Here is a 23,251-nt window from a genome sequence, read left to right as displayed (position 1 = left end):
TTACTGTTAACTGGTGATGAGCAAGCGTGCTACCACTTGCATCGGGTGCTCAGGCATGCATCGAGTGTCGCGGGTGCTCGGGCACGCATCGAGTGTCGCGGGTGCTCGGGCACGCATCGAGTGTCGCGGGTGCTCAGGCACGCATCGAGTGTCGCGGGTGCTCGGGCACGCATCGAGTGTCGCGGGTGCTCGGGCACGCATCGAGTGTCGCGGGTGCTCGGGCACGCATCGAGTGTCGCGGGTGCTCGGACACGCATCGAGTGTCGCGGGTGCTCGGGCACGCATCGAGTGTCGCGGGTGCTCGGGCACGCATCGAGTGTCGCGGGTGCTCGGGCACGCATCGAGTGTCGCGGGTGCTCGGGCACGCATCGAGTGTCGCGGGTGCTCGAGAGCCATGCTCTACTTCCCGCCACACATGTTTTGCAGCTGCTAGACAGACAATAAACATGCGGGGATTGCTCGTGTATGGCAAGCAAACCGTACATGTTTTTGGCTGTCTAACAGAATCAAAACATGCGGGTTGGGGACTTAAGCATGGCTCTCGAGCACCCGCAATACTCAATGCATACTTGAGCCCTCCAGATGCTCAAACTGTCCTTCCTTTAAACGGGCCCTCCCGTCTTTTACATTTGTGGCACATCCATAGAATAGATGTATAGTAGATGCAAGTTTCACCAACGGGGCCCTGATATGCGCTGCAGTTATTGGAGACATGGTTCCCGTTTTTGTACAGGACTTCTGACCATGTTTCCATTTATCGTTGTAAGTGATGGTGCCCCCCATTTCTAGATAGATGTAGTTCCCATTGGTATCTGTTATAAATTCCTGCCAGATCTTGTGAATATGCCGTAAATATGACATAAGAGATCCCCTTTAACCATAGTGATTGCTGACTTTAGTGTGTATCAATAACTGCCAGGGACACGTGTAGTAAGTAGCCCCATTGTTCATTTTGTCTAAATTCCTCTGTTTTGTGTTGTCTTTAGGCATAAACTGGAGAAAACCTTTCAGGAGGACCCCTGGACGTCGGTGAAGGTGGCTGATCTAGGTAAGATGCTAGCGGCTCCTTATATTTTTCGGGTATGTACATAATGTTAGCTTGGATTACTAGTGCTATATATGCTTAGATTGATACAGAGAAATGTGAAAGGTTTTAAGTTCTCTTTAAAGGGACCTGTCTTTTCCTGATTCATGCCTCCCGAACCGCAGGAAGCATGAATACGAGCCTGACTGCATGACTGCTGCCGGGTATATTATTATTCTCTGAAATACTTTGGAGTTGCAGAAAAAATATATGTTGCATATTTCGAAAAAATCATTCTATAACATATTAGTTTTACTGGGAAGAGCCGGCCGGAGGAGGCGCTGGACTAGCCTAGTCTCTGACTATGGTCTCCGGCCGTCTCTTCCCGGAGCAAGACACACATCCATATTCTCTAGCAGTGCCAGTTCTTTAAAGGGAATATGTCACCAAATTTAACCTATATAAACTATTAATAATGGCATGTAGGTTATAGACAGCTGAAAAGTGTCTGACCTGTATGTCTCGTATCCGATATCTTGTTATTGAGAAATCATCTGTCATCATCTTATATAAATGACCCTTTCCAGGCTCTGGGGAGGACGCTGCCTGGAACATAACTCTGCCTCCAGAGCATGTTTATATGAAGGAGAAGATACCAGTGTAATGTGTAGTAATGGCCGCCCTCCTGATCTCACTGCAGAGCTGTGTGATTATACAGGACACATCTGCAGGTTCCTCTCCGCTTGCAGCTCACAGGCAGACAGGGTTACAATTTTGATGCAGTACAGCAGAGCTCAGAGAGCTGCAAAAAATGTTTGTAAAGAGTGACAAATTTAAATTTCTCCTGTTACTTACTTGCCTCGCACTGGTAACTCCTCCTTTTATTTAAATCAAGCTCTTCCAGACAACATACTCCCTTAGAGTACCGTCACACAGTGGCACTTTGATCGCTAGGACGGCACGATCCGTGACGTTCCAGCGATATCCTTACGATCTCGCTGTGTCTGACATGCTACTGCGATCAGGGACCCCGCTGAGAATCGTACGTCGTAGCAGATCGTTTGAAACTTTCTTTCGTCGCTGGATCTCCCGCTGACATCGCTGAATCGGCGTGTGTGACGCCGATTCAGCGATGTCTTCACTGGTAACCAGGGTAAACATCGGGTTACTAAGCGCAGGGCCGCGCTTAGTAACCCGATGTTTACCCTGGTTACCAGCGTAAACGTAAAAAAAACCAAACACTACATACTTACCTTCCGGTGTCTGTCCCCGGCGCTGTGCTTCTCTGCACTGGCTGTGAGCGCCGGCCAGCCGGAAAGCACAGCGGTGACGTCACCGCTCTGCTTTACGGCTGACCGGCGCTGACAGTGCAGAGGAGCACAGCGCCGGGGACAGACACGGAAGGTAAGTATGTAGTGTTTGTTTTTTTTACGTTTACGCTGGTAACCAAGGTAAACATCGGGTTACTAAGCGCGGCCCTGCGCTTAGTAACCCGATGGTTACCAGGGGACTTCGGGATCGTTGGTCGCTGGAGAGCTGTCTGTGTGACAGCTCTCCTGCGACCACACAGCGACGCTGCAGCGATCGACGTCGTTGTCGTATCGCTGCAGCGTCGTTTCAGTGTGACGGTACCCTTAATCTGGAACAGCTCATTTACATATAAGAAAAACATGGATTTCTCTGGAATAAAACATCAGATTGCAGCTATCAAAGTATCATATTATTCAGCTTCTTATGACCCACATGCCAATATACAGCGGTTGGACAAAATAATGGAAACACCTGGAAACATCAACAAAAGTTAGTTTAATCTGGTGTAGGTCCACCTTTTGTGGCGGTTACAGCCTCAGTTCTCTGAGGTATGGATTCATACAAGGTGTGAATTGTTTACAAAGGAATTTTAGCCAATTCTGCAGTTAAAACACCCTCCAGTTCTTTGAGCAACGATGGTGGCGGAAATCGATGTCTAACTTGAATCTCTAAAATCGACCATAAATGCTTAATAATGTTGAGGTCTGGGGATTGTGGGGGCCAGATGAGATGCTCAACTTCATTAGAATGTTCCTCGTGCCATGCTTTAACAATTCTAGCTCTATGAATTGGTGCATTATCATCCTGAAAGATGGCGTTCCCCTCCGGGAACAGTGCTTGAACCATTGGATGCACTTGGTCGCCCAAAATGCCTAAATAATCTCGGCTGTTAATTCTTCCATGAAGGGATGTCATTGGCCCGGAGGATCTCCACTAAATAGCACCCCAGATCATCACAGATCCTCCACCATGTTTTACGGTTGGGAGAAGGCAGTCTGGATGGAATGCTTCTTTCGGCTGTCTCCAAACGTACACTCGGCAGAAGGTCGGAAATAGGGTAAACGATGATTTGTCTGAGAATATCACGTTTCCACTGCTCTAGGGGCCAATTCTGGAGGTTTCTTCACCACTCTAAACGCTTGGAAACATTTGTCATTGAGAACAGCGGTTTTCTAATTGCAGCTCTTCTGTGGAATCCAGATTTGTGCAGCTCCCGACTAACAGTTTTCGTGGAAACTGGGTTCTGTAGGTGTTCATTGAGCTCAGCAGTGATTTTCAGAGCCGTGGTCTTGCGATCCTCTCTCACAATTCGCTTTAGGGTCCGACGGTCTCTCTGTCAACTTTGACTTTCGGCCGGACCTGTGCTTTGCTGCGGACGTTTTTCCTTCTCTTTCAAACGCAGTCATTACTTTGGAGACAGTACCTCTTGACACGCCAACCATTCGGGCACTTTCTGTTACACTAGCGCCTGCCATACGAGCACCAACAATTTGGCATCTTTGAAAATCCGAGAGGTCTGCCATTGGTATCAGGTTCTCATCAATGTTCTTACAATTCTGCAAAACAAACAGTTAATTTACATACACATATCACATAACACAAATAATCAACTGCAAAACATTACCATATGTCACGGTTTGCATGTTTATCACATGTTCGAAGATTATGATGCCAAAACGTTAGGTGTTTCCATTATTTTGTCCAACCCCTGTACATGGCTTAGTAGGGAATCTGTCAGTAGAGTCAACCCATCTAAGTAAAGTAAAAATACTTGGCTGCAACCGTGCAGCCAGGCTCCGATTCATTCTGTTTGTGGGGTGGGCAGCATCAGTTAGGGGACAGGTGTGTAACACAACTGCTGGTAAAAATGTTCAGAGATTGTATTCATTTGCACTGCAGTCACCCTGTTTTAAAAAAAAAAAAAAAAAAGTGTGTCGCTCTCGCTGTGTGTGTGTTTTGTGTGGTTTGCGCAGCGCGCCCACTGTTCCTGTAGCACGCTCCCTCTGTGTGGCGTTCTCACCGTGTGTGTTTTGTGCATCGCGCTTGCTGTGTCCCTATCTCCTTTTTTTTTTTTCTCTTTCCCTTCTTTTGTTCCCTTTTCTTTCTTTTTCCCCCTCTTTCTGCCATTCTTTTGTTTTTCTTTCTCTTGCACATTCATTCCTCTCTCACACTCCATCCTTCTCTTGCTCTCTATTTTACTTTCTTTTTTTCATTCTTCCACCTTTTTTCTTGTAAGCCAAAATATAATGAATTAACAGGAGGCCTAGCACAATATCTGATTAGTTGATCCCCGTTTTTTCTTGTGCAGTGCTGGTTTTGGTGGATGTCTCGGATAAGTGGATGAGGAAATCTTTGCACTCGGAGGTGCTCAAGTGTCTGTACAAGAACTCCCATGTCCCCAGCATCCTTGTGCTAAATAAAGTAAGGCTACGATACATAAGTACGTCACGTATCGCCTCTAAAACGGTCTTTCTGGTTTGTCGGATCCTTTCAGTGCAGCTATAGTGCTGAGTAGACAGTCTTCTGCCTCATTTACATATTGCAATATATTATCATTATACAGGAAGGAATGAATTAAGTTCATTAGGCCATCAATCTTGATGTATGCATTCTCATTGTAACTGAGCAAATGAAGAAACAGAAGATCAATCCTAACCAGAGCACTCCTCACATTGCAGGGCATTTAGAATAATTACTATGGCTATTCTGCAATATCTGCACTCCTATTAAAAGCATGCCGGATAGTGAAAGTGCACATGGTGCACATGTATGTCTACTATCATGGCTTTACTGCTCACTATTTCACATCAAATCATAATACAGTTTATTCTGATGTTCAATAATATAGCAATATTAGAATTTCAACACAAAACCAGAAGCATGAAGGTGTGAATTTTACAATATCTCTCTAATTTTTTTTCACATTGTGTATTTGCTTCCTTCATTGAAATTTTCTTCACATACAGTTGAAGAGCCTCTATCACCCTCCAAATGCTAATTTCACCACTTATGTGTAGGGGGTTAGTCCCTAATAAATATAATTCCTGTAGTATATGGGGTTTTTTAGGTTTACTTTCCATGGAGTGTGGCCAAGAGCTCCGTGCACTGCTACGCTTCCTCACTTTGGTCATATCTTAATAGGTGGTGAGCGCTTGAGCACTTTTAAAAGAAGTAGTGGGTAACCTTTTTTTTTTTTTTTTTTTTTCCGCAAAGAGAAATTTGGAAATTTCTACCATCATTCGGACAGAAATTTGTCAACTTAAAAATGACCCTACTGTAGTTGGTTAAATAATTAATTCACCCCTAATGTTGTGGCTGCGGCTGTTTCTTTCTTGTGCTGCTTTGATGTTAGATCATATTGACCATGTTGTTACTCACCAATGTTTTTCTAGGTTTGCGTCAGTCAACTCTGTGTGATAAGTTTTTTTTATGAAGCATATACATCACATAGGAGATGCTAGGACTGCTGTATATACATCACATAGGAGACTCTGGGACTTCTGTATATACATCTTGATGCAAGTATTGGTATGGATGTGATTGGCTGGTGCACCATGTGACCCAGCTTGCACAAATGCCCGATCACAAGTGCCGCCACCATTCTGCTCTGATTAGTGTAGGGACAGGACGCAGCTGGAGTGTGGAACAGAATTGGGCTGCACTCTGCAGAAAAGCCTCTTTGTGTACTCTTCACCCAAATCTGTGAATGTACTGCGCCAAAAAGCCCCTATGTGTACTCTGCACCCATATCTATGGGAGTACTGTTCCAAAAAGCCACTGTGTACTCTGCAACCCACCTGTCTCCTTGCCATTTGTGGGCCAAAAATAATTTTACTCTACCACTATGTCTATGAGTAGTGTACCCAAAAAAATTTCCACTCTGCACCTCTGCCTGTGTGGTGAGTGCTGTGCTTTTAAGCCTCTGTGTGTACCCTGCACCCCCTGCCTCTGGAAGTGTTGCTCAAAAAAGCCTCTGTGCATTCTGCAGCCATGTCTGTACAAGTAGTTTGCCTAATAAATAATTATAGTCTGCAGCCGTGTCTTTGCCATTTGAAGGCCAAACAAATTATTTTACTGTACCGCCATGTCTATACGGGTAGTGTGCCTAAAAAATTAATCTACTCTGCAGCAGTCTCTTTACCACTTGTAGACCCAATAAATAATTTTACTGTACCGCTGTGTCTGCATAAGTTGTGTGCCTAAAAAATAAATCTACTCTGCCGCCATCTCTGTGCGAGTAGTGTGCCGAAAAACCACTTCGAAAAATGAGAAGCACATCATATAGGGGATGTGGTCATGATGGTGCTGGTGTAGCTGCTGCTGCTGGTGGTGGTGTAGTTGCTGCAGGGAGAGGACGTGGTTATTATGTGCTTTCTGCGTACTTAAATGAAACACCTTCCTCTGGTGTACGCAGGTGACAGGATGTTCTGCGTCATTTCATAGGGCCGCTGCATGAATGGTGAGTCCACAAGAATGGAGTTCCTCCAGCTCCTTACCATTATCTTCCATCCAGCCCACTGCAGAAAGTGCAGAGTTGGCACCTGAGGACCATTGTCATCCGACTTCTGCTTCACCCCATTGCAAATCAGCCAAGCAGTCTGAGCCCCAAATCATGCAGCAGTGTTTTCTGCTTTTTGATGACTTCGCTGGCTGGGGTTCCATTGCCAATCCACCCGGCCCTGCCCCAGAAGTGGAAGAGAATGAGTGCACTGATGCCCAACCACTTGTTGGAGGATGAGTATGTGGGAGGGCTAGTGTGCAGATTGCAATGAGGGCAGGGGTGAGGAGTGGGTAGAAGATGATGAGGTCCTAGACCCCACATGGAGCGGAGGCCATCCTAGTGACTTATGCAGTTCGGAGGAAGAGGAGTTGGCTACGCTGCTCATCAAAAGAGGGGAACAGGGTGCAAAGTCAAAGCGGGCGGCCCCTGGCCAGTATGTCGGCTGCTACTGCCCACCACGCCGCTGAAATCAGCACACCAAAGCCAGCTCAAAAGAGCACCCTAGCATGGTATTTCTTCAGAGAATGTGCTGACGACTAGACACGGCTGGTTTGCACTCTGTGCCGTCAGACCCTAAAGCGAGGCATACATGTTCTGAATGTGAGCACCACCTGTATGACGAGGCATCTGAATTCCAAGCATGAGGTGCAGTGGAGTACACACCTTAAAAAGCATAACAGATCTTGACCGCCTCCTGTTCCCTCTTACGCAGCAGCCTTTGCCTCTTCCTCCCGCTCATCATCAACAGGGCCACCGGCCTGCTCGCAAAAAGTGACAGCACCACCACCAGTGTCATTGGGCATCATGAAAGTGTTCAGCTTTCCATCCCCCAAACTTCAAGAAAGAGGAGATAACCCCCTCCCCCCCCCCCTCTTGGCCATCCATGGTCCTGAAAAACATTTCCAAATGACTGGCCTTTGAAGAGCTGCCATTTCGATTGGTGGAGACAGATAGTTTTATCCCCTTCAAGACCCTACCCTTTTTTCAGTTTTGCGTTTGCTTTTCGCTCCCTTTCTTCCCAGAGCCATAACTTTTTTTTTTTATTATTATTATTTTTCCGTCAATATGGCCATGTGAGGGCTTGTTTTTTGCGGGACAAGTTGTACTTTTGAACGACTCCATTGGTTTTACCATATCGTGTACTCAAAAACGGGGAAAAAAAATTTCAAGTGCGGTGAAATTGCAAAAAAAGTGAAATTCCACAACTTTTTGGGGGTATTTTTTACCATGTTCATCAAATGCTAAAACTGACCTGCCATTATGATTATTCAGGTCATTACTAGTTCATAGACACCAAATATGTCTAGGTTCTTTTTTACTTAAGTGGTGAAAAAAAAAAATCCTAAATTTGTTTAAAATAAAAAAAAACATTGCGCCATATTCCGAGACCCATAGCATCTCCATTTTTCGAGCTCTCGGGTTGAGTGAGGGCTTATTTTTTGCGCGCCGAGCTGATGTTTTTATTGATACCATTTTGGTGCAGATACGTTCTTTTGATCGCCCGTTATTGCAGTTTAATGTAATGTCGCAGGGACCAAAACACATAATTCTGCCGTTTTTACTTTTTTTCTCGCTACGCCGTTTAGCGCTCAGGTTAATACTTTTTTTTTTTTATTGATCGGGCGATTCTGAACGCAACGATACCAAATATGTTTGTTTTTTGTTTTTTTATTGTTTTATTTTGAGTGGGAGTGATTTAAACTTTTACTTTTTTTTTAAATACTTTTGGCATGCTTCAAGAGTCTCCATGAGAGACTAGAAGCTGCCATAACCCGATCAGCTCTGCTACATATAGACGATGATCACTTTGCCTATATGTAGCTGAATTATTCACTTGCTATTACCGCTGACCACTGGGCGGCGCTCACCGCAAGCCGGCAGTGACAACCATAGACGTCTCCAGGAGACCTCTGGTTGTCATGCCAACCCACCTGTGACCCGTGATCACGTGACGGGGGTCACCAGTGGGAGGATTTCCGGCGCAATTGCCGGTAGCGCTCATTAAATGCCGCTGTCAGCGTTTGACAGCGGCATTTAATGCGCTAATAGAAGCGGGTGGATCGCAATTCCACCTGCGACTGTTCCAGGCACATGTCAGCTGTTCAAAACAGCTGATGTGCCGGGAAAAAATTTGGGCTCACCATCAGAGCCCACATCAAAGGGAGGGAAGCGACCTCTCCTTCATTAGTACGGAGGAGGTCATGAAGGGGTTAATAACTGATGTCCCGCATTACGTTGTTTCCAGCCGCCGCTACTTTTCCAGGCGTGCCATACCTGCCCTGCATACATATTTTGTGGTCAAAATAAGATGTGCACTGCCAGCGCCGTAAGTGGCAAGGTCCACATAACCCAGGGGTCCCCAACCTGTAGCTCGGGAGCCACATGTGGCTCGCGGTCCCATGAATTGTGGCTCGCGACTGTCTGCCAGCTTGGTGCATTAGCTCCATGTCTAGCAAACTGGTATGAAGAGAACATCTCAAAATGGTGAATTTTGTGAGTAGCCCTGCACAGAAGTGCAGATCTGGATGTACATTTACTGGTCTTAGGGGTTTAGAGATGTTTTAGGTATGGTACACTGGAGGTTTGTACTACCTGTTAGAGGAGATGCTCAAAGCTGGATGTGACAGTGTGTCGGGTGTCCTTAATGGGAGAATACAGAATGGGGGTATTCTGGGAACCCATGGATCTCAGTTTACTGCTTTGGAGTGATTTATGTGCAAAGCTTTGGTTATTATACCTGTAATGGGGGCTTTGGTTGACACTTTTGAAGGGGGTGGGAGCTGAATGTGGCTCGCGACCCTCTCTCTAAGCTGAATGTGGCTCTCAAGGTCAGAAAGGTTGGGGACCACTGACATAACCAGTAACCACGGCCAGTGACATTACATCTCCATAACTGAGCACTGGGTAAATGTAGTGGCGGCTGGGACAGAGGCGAAAGGCTTTCTAGCCCATGTCCTACCACCACCAAGGATTGCTGGACGTTTATCTGATCAAGTTGCCTGCTTCTCCTACTCCCCTCTCTTCCCTGCCTCCTCATCCGGTCACAGTAAAATCTGCACCATCAACTTCAGCACAGCCAGGAGGAAACGACAGCAGACTGTTCTGAAGAAACTCCTCTGTTTGGGGGACAAATCCCACAATGTGCAGGACCTGTGGACTGGGATCAAACCGCAGACAGATGTGAGGTTGATGCCGCTGAACCTCAAGCCCCGCTAGGTGGTTTGCTATAAAGGGCGAAAAATCACAACAGTTCTGGGCCTAGCTGGTTTGACACACATCCCTTGCCTGGCGCATGTAATGAACTTGATGATGCAGAGCTTCCTAAAAAAACTAACCACACATGTCGGAGCTGCTGAAAGTGCTGGCAGAGTGTGCGCGCTTTCGCCATTCTCACCCTGCTGCTTGCCTGCCTGTGCTGCAGGGTCACTTCTGCCTTCCCGCTCACCGCCTCATATTCGACATACGAACAAGGTGGCACTTCACCTTGCATATGCAGGAGAGACTGTGCAAGCAGCAGGCAATAGTGGAGTTTCAGCTGCAGCACTCACAGCGGAGTCGCTCTGCGGAAAAACACCACATCACCACCAATGGCTGGGCCTCAATGCGGGACGTGTGTGCCATGTTGCGCTGCTTTGAATATTCCACCAATATGGCCAGCACTGATGATGCCATCATCAACGTTACTATACCACTTATATGCCTACTGGAAAAAAACAATTCAGGTGTTAATGGATGAGGTGATGGCATCTGAGGAAGAGGAGCAGGGTCCATTCACACCGTTATCAGGCCTGTCCACACATGGCTCGGAGGGTGGGTTACTGTCCCAGCAGCGGCCAGGTACCCAACTGCACAGCCAGGGAACAGTTTAGGAGGATGATAAGGAGAAACAACTGTGTTTACAGCAGGTTCTTACTCGGACCTGCTCACAGGCATCACTGGAGCATGGCCACCCTGCTGGATCCCCGCTAAAAGGACAATGTACCATCATTACTTTTGTCACTAGTGCTGGAGCACCAAATGCGTGAATATAAGCAAACGCTGGTAGAGAAACTACTGATGGTTTTCCCACCTGGCCGTGGGGACTCGGTGGAAGAACAAGGCAGAGGAGGAAGTCACCAATGCATCTTAGGCACAGTCAGCATTTTGGCATGCAGGGTTAGCATGGCTGAAATGAGGCAAAACATTATGAGAATGCAACAATATCCGGCATCACTATTTGATATAGTCCATGTTAGCTGGGGGCAGTGTCACAACAACATGGTGGTAGAGTACCTGTCCACACGTCTCCATGTATTAATGATGAATCTGCCCCATTTAGCTTCTGGGTGTCCAAATTGGGCACATGGACTGAGCTTGCCACTTATGCCTTGGAGGTGCTGGCCTGCCCTGAAGCATGTATACTATCGAAACTTGTGCTTAGCACCGCAGGGGGTTTAATCATAGCAGCGCCCAACAAGGGGAAGCGAATATTCCTTAAAATGAACCAAGTGTGGATCCCACAGGATTTGCCCATACTTTTTGGATGACTAGACAACTATAAGAGCTGCCCATTGAACAAGTCTGTAAGAACATGTTCACACACCACCAAGAAACCTGAAGACACAAAAGAGAATGGTAAAACCAAAAACACTCAGTTTGAAAAAATGTTTGCAGTAATCCGCAAGTGCTAGTAAAAGATGTAAATAACAGGGTATTTGGTTGATACGTTTTTTGCAAAAAATGTATACTAAGCTGCTCTACCAATCTTCACGGTATACCCATATCAGAGCAGTCCTAACTAATGTATGCAATCCCTATCTGATGTATTTAAAAACCTGATCATCTGTATATTACCTGTGTGAACAGGGTTCAGAGAGGAAAAATCCATGTGTGCATACAGGGCAGAACAGCTTTTGTGCAGCTAGCCCAAGAGGAGTGGTGGAACTCCCCAGTCTTGTAGACACAAGAGAACAATCATGGAAACAGGAACACATGGGCTACTTGCACAGTGAACAAGTCTGTAAGAACATGTTCACACACCACCAAGAAACCTGAAGACACAAAAGAGAATGGTAAAACCAAAAACACTCAGTTTGAAAAAATGTTTGCAGTAATCCGCAAGTGCTAGTAAAAGATGTAAATAACAGGGTATTTGGTTGATACGTTTTTTGCAAAAAATGTATACTAAGCTGCTCTACCAATCTTCACGGTATACCCATATCAGAGCAGTCCTAACTAATGTATGCAATCCCTATCTGATGTATTTAAAAACCTGATCATCTGTATATTACCTGTGTGAACAGGGTTCAGAGAGGAAAAATCCATGTGTGCATACAGGGCAGAACAGCTTTTGTGCAGCTAGCCCAAGAGGAGTGGTGGAACTCCCCAGTCTTGTAGACACAAGAGAACAATCATGGAAACAGGAACACATGGGCTACTTGCACAGTGAACAAGTCTGTAAGAACATGTTCACACACCACCAAGAAACCTGAAGACACAAAAGAGAATGGTAAAACCAAAAACACTCAGTTTGAAAAAATGTTTGCAGTAATCCGCAAGTGCTAGTAAAAGATGTAAATAACAGGGTATTTGGTTGATACGTTTTTTGCAAAAAATGTATACTAAGCTGCTCTACCAATCTTCACGGTATACCCATATCAGAGCAGTCCTAACTAATGTATGCAATCCCTATCTGATGTATTTAAAAACCTGATCATCTGTATATTACCTGTGTGAACAGGGTTCAGAGAGGAAAAATCCATGTGTGCATACAGGGCAGAACAGCTTTTGTGCAGCTAGCCCAAGAGGAGTGGTGGAACTCCCCAGTCTTGTAGACACAAGAGAACAATCATGGAAACAGGAACACATGGGCTACTTGCACAGTGAACAAGTCTGTAAGAACATGTTCACACACCACCAAGAAACCTGAAGACACAAAAGAGAATGGTAAAACCAAAAACACTCAGTTTGAAAAAATGTTTGCAGTAATCCGCAAGTGCTAGTAAAAGATGTAAATAACAGGGTATTTGGTTGATACGTTTTTTACAAAAAATGTATACTAAGCTGCTCTACCAATCTTCACGGTATACCCATATCAGAGCAGTCCTAACTAATGTATGCAATCCCTATCTGATGTATTTAAAAACCTGATCATCTGTATATTACCTGTGTGAACAGGGTTCAGAGAGGAAAAATCCATGTGTGCATACAGGGCAGAACAGCTTTTGTGCAGCTAGCCCAAGAGGAGTGGTGGAACTCCCCAGTCTTGTAGACACAAGAGAACAATCATGGAAACAGGAACACATGGGCTACTTGCACAGTGAACAAGTCTGTAAGAACATGTTCACACACCACCAAGAAACCTGAAGACACAAAAGAGAATGGTAAAACCAAAAACACTCAGTTTGAAAAAATGTTTGCAGTAATCCGCAAGTGCTAGTAAAAGATGTAAATAACAGGGTATTTGGTTGATACGTTTTTTGCAAAAAATGTATACTAAGCTGCTCTACCAATCTTCACGGTATACCCATATCAGAGCAGTCCTAACTAATGTATGCAATCCCTATCTGATGTATTTAAAAACCTGATCATCTGTGCAGCTTAGTATACATTTTTTGCAAAAAACGTATCAACCAAATACCCTGTTATTTACATCTTTTACTAGCACTTGCGGATTACTGCAAACATTTTTTCAAACTGAGTGTTTTTGGTTTTACCATTCTCTTTTGTGTCTTCAGGTTTCTTGGTGGTGTGTGAACATGTTCTTACAGACTTGTTCACTGTGCAAGTAGCCCATGTGTTCCTGTTTCCATGATTGTTCTCTTGTGTCTACAAGACTGGGGAGTTCCACCACTCCTCTTGGGCTAGCTGCACAAAAGCTGTTCTGCCCTGTATGCACACATGGATTTTTCCTCTCTGAACCCTGTTCACACAGGTAATATACAGATGATCAGGTTTTTAAATACATCAGATAGGGATTGCATACATTAGTTAGGACTGCTCTGATATGGGTATACCGTGAAGATTGGTAGAGCAGCTTAGTATACATTTTTTGCAAAAAACGTATCAACCAAATACCCTGTTATTTACATCTTTTACTAGCACTTGCGGATTACTGCAAACATTTTTTCAAACTGAGTGTTTTTGGTTTTACCATTCTCTTTTGTGTCTTCAGGTTTCTTGGTGGTGTGTGAACATGTTCTTACAGACTTGTTCACTGTGCAAGTAGCCCATGTGTTCCTGTTTCCATGATTGTTCTCTTGTGTCTACAAGACTGGGGAGTTCCACCACTCCTCTTGGGCTAGCTGCACAAAAGCTGTTCTGCCCTGTATGCACACATGGATTTTTCCTCTCTGAACCCTGTTCACACAGGTAATATACAGATGATCAGGTTTTTAAATACATCAGATAGGGATTGCATACATTAGTTAGGACTGCTCTGATATGGGTATACCGTGAAGATTGGTAGAGCAGCTTAGTATACATTTTTTGCAAAAAACGTATCAACCAAATACCCTGTTATTTACATCTTTTACTAGCACTTGCGGATTACTGCAAACATTTTTTCAAACTGAGTGTTTTTGGTTTTACCATTCTCTTTTGTGTCTTCAGGTTTCTTGGTGGTGTGTGAACATGTTCTTACAGACTTGTTCACTGTGCAAGTAGCCCATGTGTTCCTGTTTCCATGATTGTTCTCTTGTGTCTACAAGACTGGGGAGTTCCACCACTCCTCTTGGGCTAGCTGCACAAAAGCTGTTCTGCCCTGTATGCACACATGGATTTTTCCTCTCTGAACCCTGTTCACACAGGTAATATACAGATGATCAGGTTTTTAAATACATCAGATAGGGATTGCATACATTAGTTAGGACTGCTCTGATATGGGTATACCGTGAAGATTGGTAGAGCAGCTTAGTATACATTTTTTGCAAAAAACGTATCAACCAAATACCCTGTTATTTACATCTTTTACTAGCACTTGCGGATTACTGCAAACATTTTTTCAAACTGAGTGTTTTTGGTTTTACCATTCTCTTTTGTGTCTTCAGGTTTCTTGGTGGTGTGTGAACATGTTCTTACAGACTTGTTCACTGTGCAAGTAGCCCATGTGTTCCTGTTTCCATGATTGTTCTCTTGTGTCTACAAGACTGGGGAGTTCCACCACTCCTCTTGGGCTAGCTGCACAAAAGCTGTTCTGCCCTGTATGCACACATGGATTTTTCCTCTCTGAACCCTGTTCACACAGGTAATATACAGATGATCAGGTTTTTAAATACATCAGATAGGGATTGCATACATTAGTTAGGACTGCTCTGATATGGGTATACCGTGAAGATTGGTAGAGCAGCTTAGTATACATTTTTTGCAAAAAACGTATCAACCAAATACCCTGTTATTTACATCTTTTACTAGCACTTGCGGATTACTGCAAACATTTTTTCAAACTGAGTGTTTTTGGTTTTACCATTCTCTTTTGTGTCTTCAGGTTTCTTGGTGGTGTGTGAACATGTTCTTACAGACTTGTTCACTGTGCAAGTAGCCCATGTGTTCCTGTTTCCATGATTGTTCTCTTGTGTCTACAAGACTGGGGAGTTCCACCACTCCTCTTGGGCTAGCTGCACAAAAGCTGTTCTGCCCTGTATGCACACATGGATTTTTCCTCTCTGAACCCTGTTCACACAGGTAATATACAGATGATCAGGTTTTTAAATACATCAGATAGGGATTGCATACATTAGTTAGGACTGCTCTGATATGGGTATACCGTGAAGATTGGTAGAGCAGCTTAGTATACATTTTTTGCAAAAAACGTATCAACCAAATACCCTGTTATTTACATCTTTTACTAGCACTTGCGGATTACTGCAAACATTTTTTCAAACTGAGTGTTTTTGGTTTTACCATTCTCTTTTGTGTCTTCAACTATAAGAGCTGCACCTACCTGTGTTGGCTACCGCCTCCTCCACCCCTTCCACCTACTCCGCCACGTCCACCTCCTGCTCCAAGTGGATCTACACCTCCTGGTTCTAGATTATTCATTTTAGTTTTGTTATTTCTATGTTGTTTTTAAGTCTGTTCAATAAAAACAAATAAAAACCCACAAAAATCAGTGTTGGATTACTCCTGCTTTGCCTCTTCTACCTACACCACCTCGTCCACCTCCTCCTCCACTTGGACCTGTTTCTCCTGGTTCAAGATTATTTTTTATTTCTGCTCTGCTTAGTGTAGGGACAGGACTTAGCTGAAGTGAGGGACAAAATTAGGTTTTGCATGTGCGCAGTTTTCCAAAAACATTCTTTGTAACCTGCACCCGTGTCTGTGATAGTAGTGTGCAAAACCAACATTTTTTGCAATCCGAAAGTGTCTGTGGGAGTCATGTGGAGGAAGAAAGAGTATACAGACATTACAGCAGCAATGTTTTACTTCAAAGAATCAATCAGCTGTGATCCCCTGCTGTCCTGTCTGTATACTTTTTCTTCCTCCCTGGTCAGGAGATGTGGTACGATCAGACCATGTTCCTGTACGGTCAGACACAGCCATTAAACAGTACACAGCAGCGGCACATTTATAAGATTATCTCAGCACAGGAACATTTTATTTAAATACATGCAATTGTGGAAATTATTATTATTCCAAGATCTATTGATAAAAACAAACTTCTGTTCATGGAAAAACCCGTTTAAGTAATCATTCCAAACAGAGCCTCTAAATTGTCATGGATGGCTATTGTTTCTTGCAACATCAACTGCTGACTCAGTTGAGGAGTGGTTAATTTTCTTGACTGCTGCCTTCCTTGGATGTGGTTCTCATTTTTCAGACTGCCTCTCCAGATTCAAACCCAGATTCACTGTACTCCAAGGTCACCAGCATGTATCGTAATCCGTACAGCATTGGTGAAGGTGGTCGGAAGTGAGAGCAGCTCGCTGTGCGGGCAAGCGGAGAGAAAACGCCCCTTGAACGGCGAGGGTGAGGCGAATGGCCTCCAGAGGACACCATGGCCACCCTGCCATGTTAACCAACATACCCAAGGCAATGCCAATGCACAGGGTCGCTCGGGCGATGGCGTGGAGGCCTTTGCGGCGCCTCTGTCAGGCTTTCCATGTATTCCTTTACCGGTTCATAATTTTATTGCGATCTGTAGCCAGAAATTCAAAAAAAGGTAATCCAAATTGACTGAGTTAACGACCATTCCCAGTTTAACTGTACCATCTGTGTGTTCCCGGTCATTGTGGTACATGGTCTCCTCTTCCCAAAAAATTTTTTTAATCCAATCCACTTCACAAACTTGTTAGATTTGTCCCAGGGATTCTACCTTATATACTCGAGTATAATCCGGGACCCATAATTTCGCCACAAAAAACTGGGAAAACTTATTGACTCGAGTTTAAGCCTAGGTTGGAAAATGCAGCAGCTACTAGTAAATTTCAAAAATAAAAATAGGTACCAATAAAAGTAAAATTAATTGAGACCTCAGTAGTTTAAGTGTTTTTGAATAGCCATATTGAATAAGGAGCCCCATATAGTGCTCCATACAGTTTACGATGGCCCCATAAGATGCTCCATACAAAATAAGCCCCATATAATGCTCCATCCAGTTTATGATGGGCTACATAAGATGTTCCATATTAAAATATGCCCCATATAATGCTGCACAAATGTTGATTATGACCCCATAAGATGCTCCATAGACACATTTGCCCCATATAATGCTCCACAAATGTGGATTATGGCCCCATAAGATGCTCCATACAGATATTTGCCCCATATAATGCTGCACATGGCCCCATACAGATATTTGCCTCATATAATGCTGCACATGGCCCCATAAGATGCTCCATACAGATATTTGCCCCATATGCTGCTGCTGCGATTAAAAAAAATAAAAAATCACATACTCACCTCTTGTCGCTCAGGCCCCCGGCGCTTGCTATACTCACCTTTCCCGTTCCACCGCTGACCGCCGCTGTGTCTTCCCTGTCCTCTGCACTGACTGTTCAGGCAGAGGGTGGCGTGTACTAATCGCGTCATCGCGCCCTCTGACCTGCGCGTCGCTGCAGGGGACGTGGAAGACGCAGTGCCGCCGACGGTGGAACGGGGAGCAGGTGAATATCGCACACTGCCCCCGCCATACTCACCTGCTCCTGGTGCCGGCATCATCTTCCTGTAGTTAGCGGTCACATGGTACCGCTCATTACAGTAATGAATATGTGGGTCCACCCCTATGGGAGTGGAGTTAGGTCCATATTCATTACTGTAATGAGCGGTACCATGTGACCGCTCACTACAGAAAGAAGCTGCCGGCGCCGGGGAACAGACGTGCAGGGACGCGCCAGGAGCAGTTGAGTATTATTACACATCTCCGCTCCCCCTCCCGTGCCGACCCCTGGGTATGACTCGAGTATAAGCCGAGAGGGTTACTTTCAGCCCAAAAAAGTGGGCTGAAAATCTCGGCTTATACTCTAGTATATATGGTATGTTATTTTTAGTAATTTCAATATCCAAATTTGCAGGACACTTGTCGTGCTCTTACCCCCATTTAGCTTCCTTTTGCAGCCCCTAGCCCTTACTATGACCATTTTACAGCCATTTTATAGCATTTGCCATTGACTTCTTTGGGGTTCGATGTCCCGTTCGGAAGCCAAACTTAACTAATTCAGCCAAACCCAATGAACCCGAACATCCATGGATCTGCTCATCCCTAGTGATGACTCATGCAGGGAAAAGAGGCTTCCTGTTTCTACATAGAGCTTAGTCCTCTTTCACACTTCTGTCTTTTCAGATCCGTCGCAAATCGTCATTTTGGGCAAAAAACGGATCCTTGTATTAGCGACGGATGGCCACACATCTCATCCGTCGTGCGACAGATCCGTCGTGTTTTGGTGGACCGTCGGCACAAAAAAAGTTCAAGTGAACGTTATTTTGTCCGTCGCGTCTGCCATTTTCTACTGCACATGCGCTGCCGAAACTCAGCCCCCTCCTCCCCTGACTTTAAAATGGGCAGCGGATGCGTTGAAAAACTCCATCCGCTGCCCACGTCGTGCAGAAATTTCACAAGGTGCATCGGTACGTCGGCCCGACGCATAGCGACAGACCCGTACCGACGCAAGTGTGAAAGAGGCCTTAGAAGGATTCAGCTAGTCAGTTTTTAATCACGTGATGTCATGGACCTAATGGAAAAGATAAGAATTAGCTATAGAAAGGCAAATGAGCAATTGTAAGAACCACAGTGCTATGTAATATGATGACTGCAATAAATTAACAGGATAAACACTTTGGGAGTGATTCTTAAAATAGAAAATATAAGAGCTAAATAACCATCCTCTATCCCGGTTTTAAAATAAAAAGAATAGTGAAAGTAATTAGGGTCACCGCACCCATAAAAGTCTAGTAGTATAACAATATAACATTATTTAAACGTATAATAAATGCTGAAAACCTTAAAAAAAAAAAAAAGTAAACTGAGGTGCCAAATTTGCTGCAGTGCGCAGGCGCTGGGAAAGGTCAGAGAGGCCAGGCGCCTGCGCACTGCAGCACTTTACGTTGCCCTCAACAGGGCAAATCAGTACGCCTGCGCCGGAGCCGCTACAGGAAGCAAGGAAGAGGACAACATCGTATGAAGATGGGAGGCGCCGGACTGCGACGCCCATCAGGACCGCCCCTGGGTGAGTATAGTCTAACCTGTTTTTCTTATCTTTCAGGTTACGTTGGGGGCTTATCTACAGCATTACAGAATGCTGTAGATAAGCCCCTCATGGCGGGGGCCGCAGCTTATAGGGCCAAAATTAGGTGACAGATTCCCTTTAATAATGAGCTATTGATTGATATTTTTTTCAATCTCACATTGAAGGGTCCTGTGAGTCTCTAAATGCAAATATGACCCTAGTGGCCCATTTACGTGATCCGAGATCAATTTTATTCGAGTTGTTGATTACACAGGCGGACGAGTAGTGCTGGAGACTGAACCATCGCTAATATTTTACTCACTTATATAGTGCAGTAGTTCCATGTACATCTTCATCACTGTCCTCATTGTTCCTTCCTGATATCAGGGACAGACATTCCATTGGTGCAACCTGTGCACAGAGTCCCAAATGGTATAGGGGCCATTTCCACCTCCAAATCGGGTGGTATTGTGCTTTATGATGAGCTGTAAAGGGCCCATATGTTGTTCTTGCATAGGAGCCGTCTTCTGTCTGTGTCCATTAATGCTCCATACTGTATCATGTTATCAGCAGCATGTCTCCTGTTTACACAGGGTGATGTTCTGCTGACCACAGTGATTTTTATGCATACACTGGCTGACCATTTGGAGCGAGCATTCCTACAGTGGGTTACTGATATCAGACTGTAAAAGAGGCCATAAGCAGCCCCCCCCCCATGATTGATAGGTGTTTCAGTGGCTGTTCATCAGTATATCGCACCTATGTTCCCACTTTCCCATATAACAATATATATTGTGAATGCTGCTGGGAACTAGTATGGGAACCTGCTCTTGCATCAATATGTACATGAACCCTGTGCTTGTTGTATACCTGGCTTGTCATATCCTAACAGCACCCACACCTTAATACAAAATACCTGGGATCATCTGTCCACTGTTGCTAACATCATGTCCTCCCTCTATCTGAAACTGAATCGCTCCAAAGCTGAATTTCAATTACCTTGTGTGGTTCATCCATAACTCCCAAGTTGCATGCTCCATGTCTTGGGTTTGTATTTGACACAGAACTTTGTATTATTCCCAAACCGAATAACTCACTCGCTCCTTTCACCTGCATCTTAAACACATCTCCAGAATCCGACCTTTTCTCACCTTTGAAACTGCAAAAACTCTTACTGACGCTCTTAAGGTACCTTCACACATAACGATATAGTTAACGATATCGTTGCTTTTCGTGACGTAGCAACGATATCGTTAACGAAATCGTTATGTGTGACAGCGACCAACGATCAGGCCCCTGCTGGGAGATCGTTGGTCGCTGGGGAAAGTCCAGCACTTTATTTTGTCACTGGCTCTCCCGCTGAAATCGCTGAATCGGCGTGTGTGACACCGATTCAGCGATGTCTTCACTGATAACCAGGGTAAATATCGGGTTACTAAGCGCAGGGCCGCGCTTAGTAACCCAATGTTTACCCTGGTTACCGTTGTAAATGTAAAAAAAAAAACACTACATACTTACATTCCGGTGTCTGGTCAGGTCCCTCGCCTTCAGCTTCCCGCACTGACTGGTGAGCGCCGGCCAGCCGTAAAGTACAGCACAGCGGTGACATCACCGCTGTACTTTACAGCCGGCGCTCAGTCAGTGCGGGAAGCTGACGCCGGGGGACATGACCAGACACCGGGAATGTAAGTATGTAGTGTTTTTTTTTTTTTTTTACATTTACAACGGTAACCAGGGTAAACATCGGGTTACTAAGTGCGGCCCTGCGCTTAGTAACCCGATATTTACCCTGGTTACCCGAGGACTTCGGGATCGTTGGTCGCTGGAAAGCTGTCTGTGTGACAGCTCTCCAGCGACCAAACAGCGACGCTGCAGCGATCGACATCGTTGTCGGTATCGCTGCAGCGTCGCTTAGTGTGACGGTACCTTTATTCATTCTCATCTGGACTACTGCAACTCTCTTCTGATCTGTCTCCCTCTAACCAAACGTTCTCTCCATTCTGCCCTGAATTCAGCCATCAGGGTCATGTCTTTGTCCAGCCACTACACCAATTCCTCCACCTTGTGCCAGTCATGGCACTCGTTACTCATGAATACAATACAAACGTATTTCTCACCCACAAAGCCCTCCACAGTTCTGCACAGGTCTCCACAGGTCTATCACCCTACACGTGCCCTCCGTTCTGCAACTCATCTAAAGGCCCCTTCACATTAAGCGACGCTGCAGCGATACCGACAACGATCCGGATCGCTGCAGCGTCGCTGTTTGGTCGCTGGAGAGCTGTCACACAGACAGCTCTCCAGCGACCAACGATGCCGGTAACCAGGGTAAACATCGGGTAACTAAGCGCAGGGCCGCGCTTAGTAACCCGATGTTTACCCTGGATACCATGCTAAAAGTTAAAAAAAACAAACACTAGATACTTACCTACCGCTGTCTGTCCTCCAGCGCTGTGCTCTGCTTCTCTGCACTCCTCCTGTACTGGCTGTGAGCCGGTCTGCTTTCCGGCTCACAGACAGTACAGGAGGAGTGCAGAGCACAGCGCTGGAGGACAGACAGCGTTAGGTAAGTATCTAGTGTTTGTTTTTTTTAACTTTTACGCTGGTATCCAGGGTAAACATCGGGTTACTAAGCGCGGCCCTGCGCTTAGTTACCGATGTTTACCCTGGTTACCAGTGAAGACCTCGCTGGATCGGTGTCACACACGCCGATCCAGCGATGTCTCCAGGGAGTCCAGCGACGAAATAAAGTTCTGGACTTTATTCAGCGACCAACGATCTCCCAGCAGGGGCCTGATCGTTGGTCGCTGTCACACAGAACGATTTCATTAACGATATCGTTGCTACGTCACAAATAGCAACGATATCGTTAACAATATCGTTATGTGTGAAGGTACCTTAAGACTAACATCTTCCATAATCTGAAACTTGCATCTCTGTAACCAAGACTTCTCTTGTGCTGTACCAGTGTTCTGGAATGCACTCCCCCAGACAATCCAACTAATATCTAGCCCCCATGTTTTTAAGACTGCTTTAAAAACCTCTATTTAGACGGACCTATCACTTCAACTTGCTAACCTCTCTCCTCTGTTCCCTCCTTTTAAATGCTAATCATAATCCTATTCATCTGTCTCCACACCTTCCATGCACCCTATAGCACACGGTTACTGCACTTGATGACTGGACAATGTAGCTTTATATGAAAACCCCTATTTATTATGCTGATGGCCGACCCTATATAACAAGCACGTTCTACCTATAATGGCCCCCCGCCCTATTTCCTTCTAGATTTTGTGCTTGCGAGCAGCAAGGCCCTCACTCCTGTAACTGTTAATCTATTTACAGTTTACTTTATATTGTTATTGTCTGTACATGTCCCCTCTCAATTGTAAAGGGCTGCAGAAAATGTTGGCGCTATATAAATAAAATTATTATAATACATAGGAAAGCAGCAAGCCTATACATCAAGGTAACCTCAGGGCGCCATTTACCCAAGAGAAGCAAAGAGTGTTATTTCACCTCGTGCACCTTTTCTCTGTGTATCAGGCATATTGGAGATCTCTTTTCTATGTGAAGGCATCCTGCAAATACCATAGTGCTATTATATTGCAGTCAGTCACTGAGCCGTGTATGACAACGCAGCGCACAGGTCAGAGAATTCCATTGAGCAGAATCGTCAACATAAGCATCAGACGGAAGCTTTTCATATTCTTCTGAACAGTCAAGGTCCAGTGATGCTGCATTACAGGAGTCCTATTGTGGAAATCTGAATTG

The 23,251-nt window shown here is 45.0% G+C and overlaps 1 protein-coding gene across 1 annotated transcript in view; it reads left to right on the top strand.

Annotated features, from left to right (window-relative positions):
* ERAL1 (Era like 12S mitochondrial rRNA chaperone 1) overlaps nucleotides 1-23,251 on the top strand; it is a 48,271-nt gene that overhangs the window by 18,815 nt on the left and 6,205 nt on the right. The window contains exons 6-7 of the mRNA XM_069761213.1: nucleotides 987-1,048; nucleotides 4,644-4,756. Coding sequence (XP_069617314.1) covers nucleotides 987-1,048; nucleotides 4,644-4,756 — 175 coding nt within the window. The remainder of the gene's footprint in view (nucleotides 1-986; nucleotides 1,049-4,643; nucleotides 4,757-23,251) is intronic.

Source organism: Ranitomeya imitator, chromosome 3, assembly GCF_032444005.1.
Source record: "Ranitomeya imitator isolate aRanImi1 chromosome 3, aRanImi1.pri, whole genome shotgun sequence".
Classification (NCBI taxonomy): domain Eukaryota; kingdom Metazoa; phylum Chordata; class Amphibia; order Anura; family Dendrobatidae; genus Ranitomeya; species Ranitomeya imitator.
Note: the sequence above shows the minus strand (reverse complement) of the source record. Positions and strands in the feature narration are given on the sequence as shown.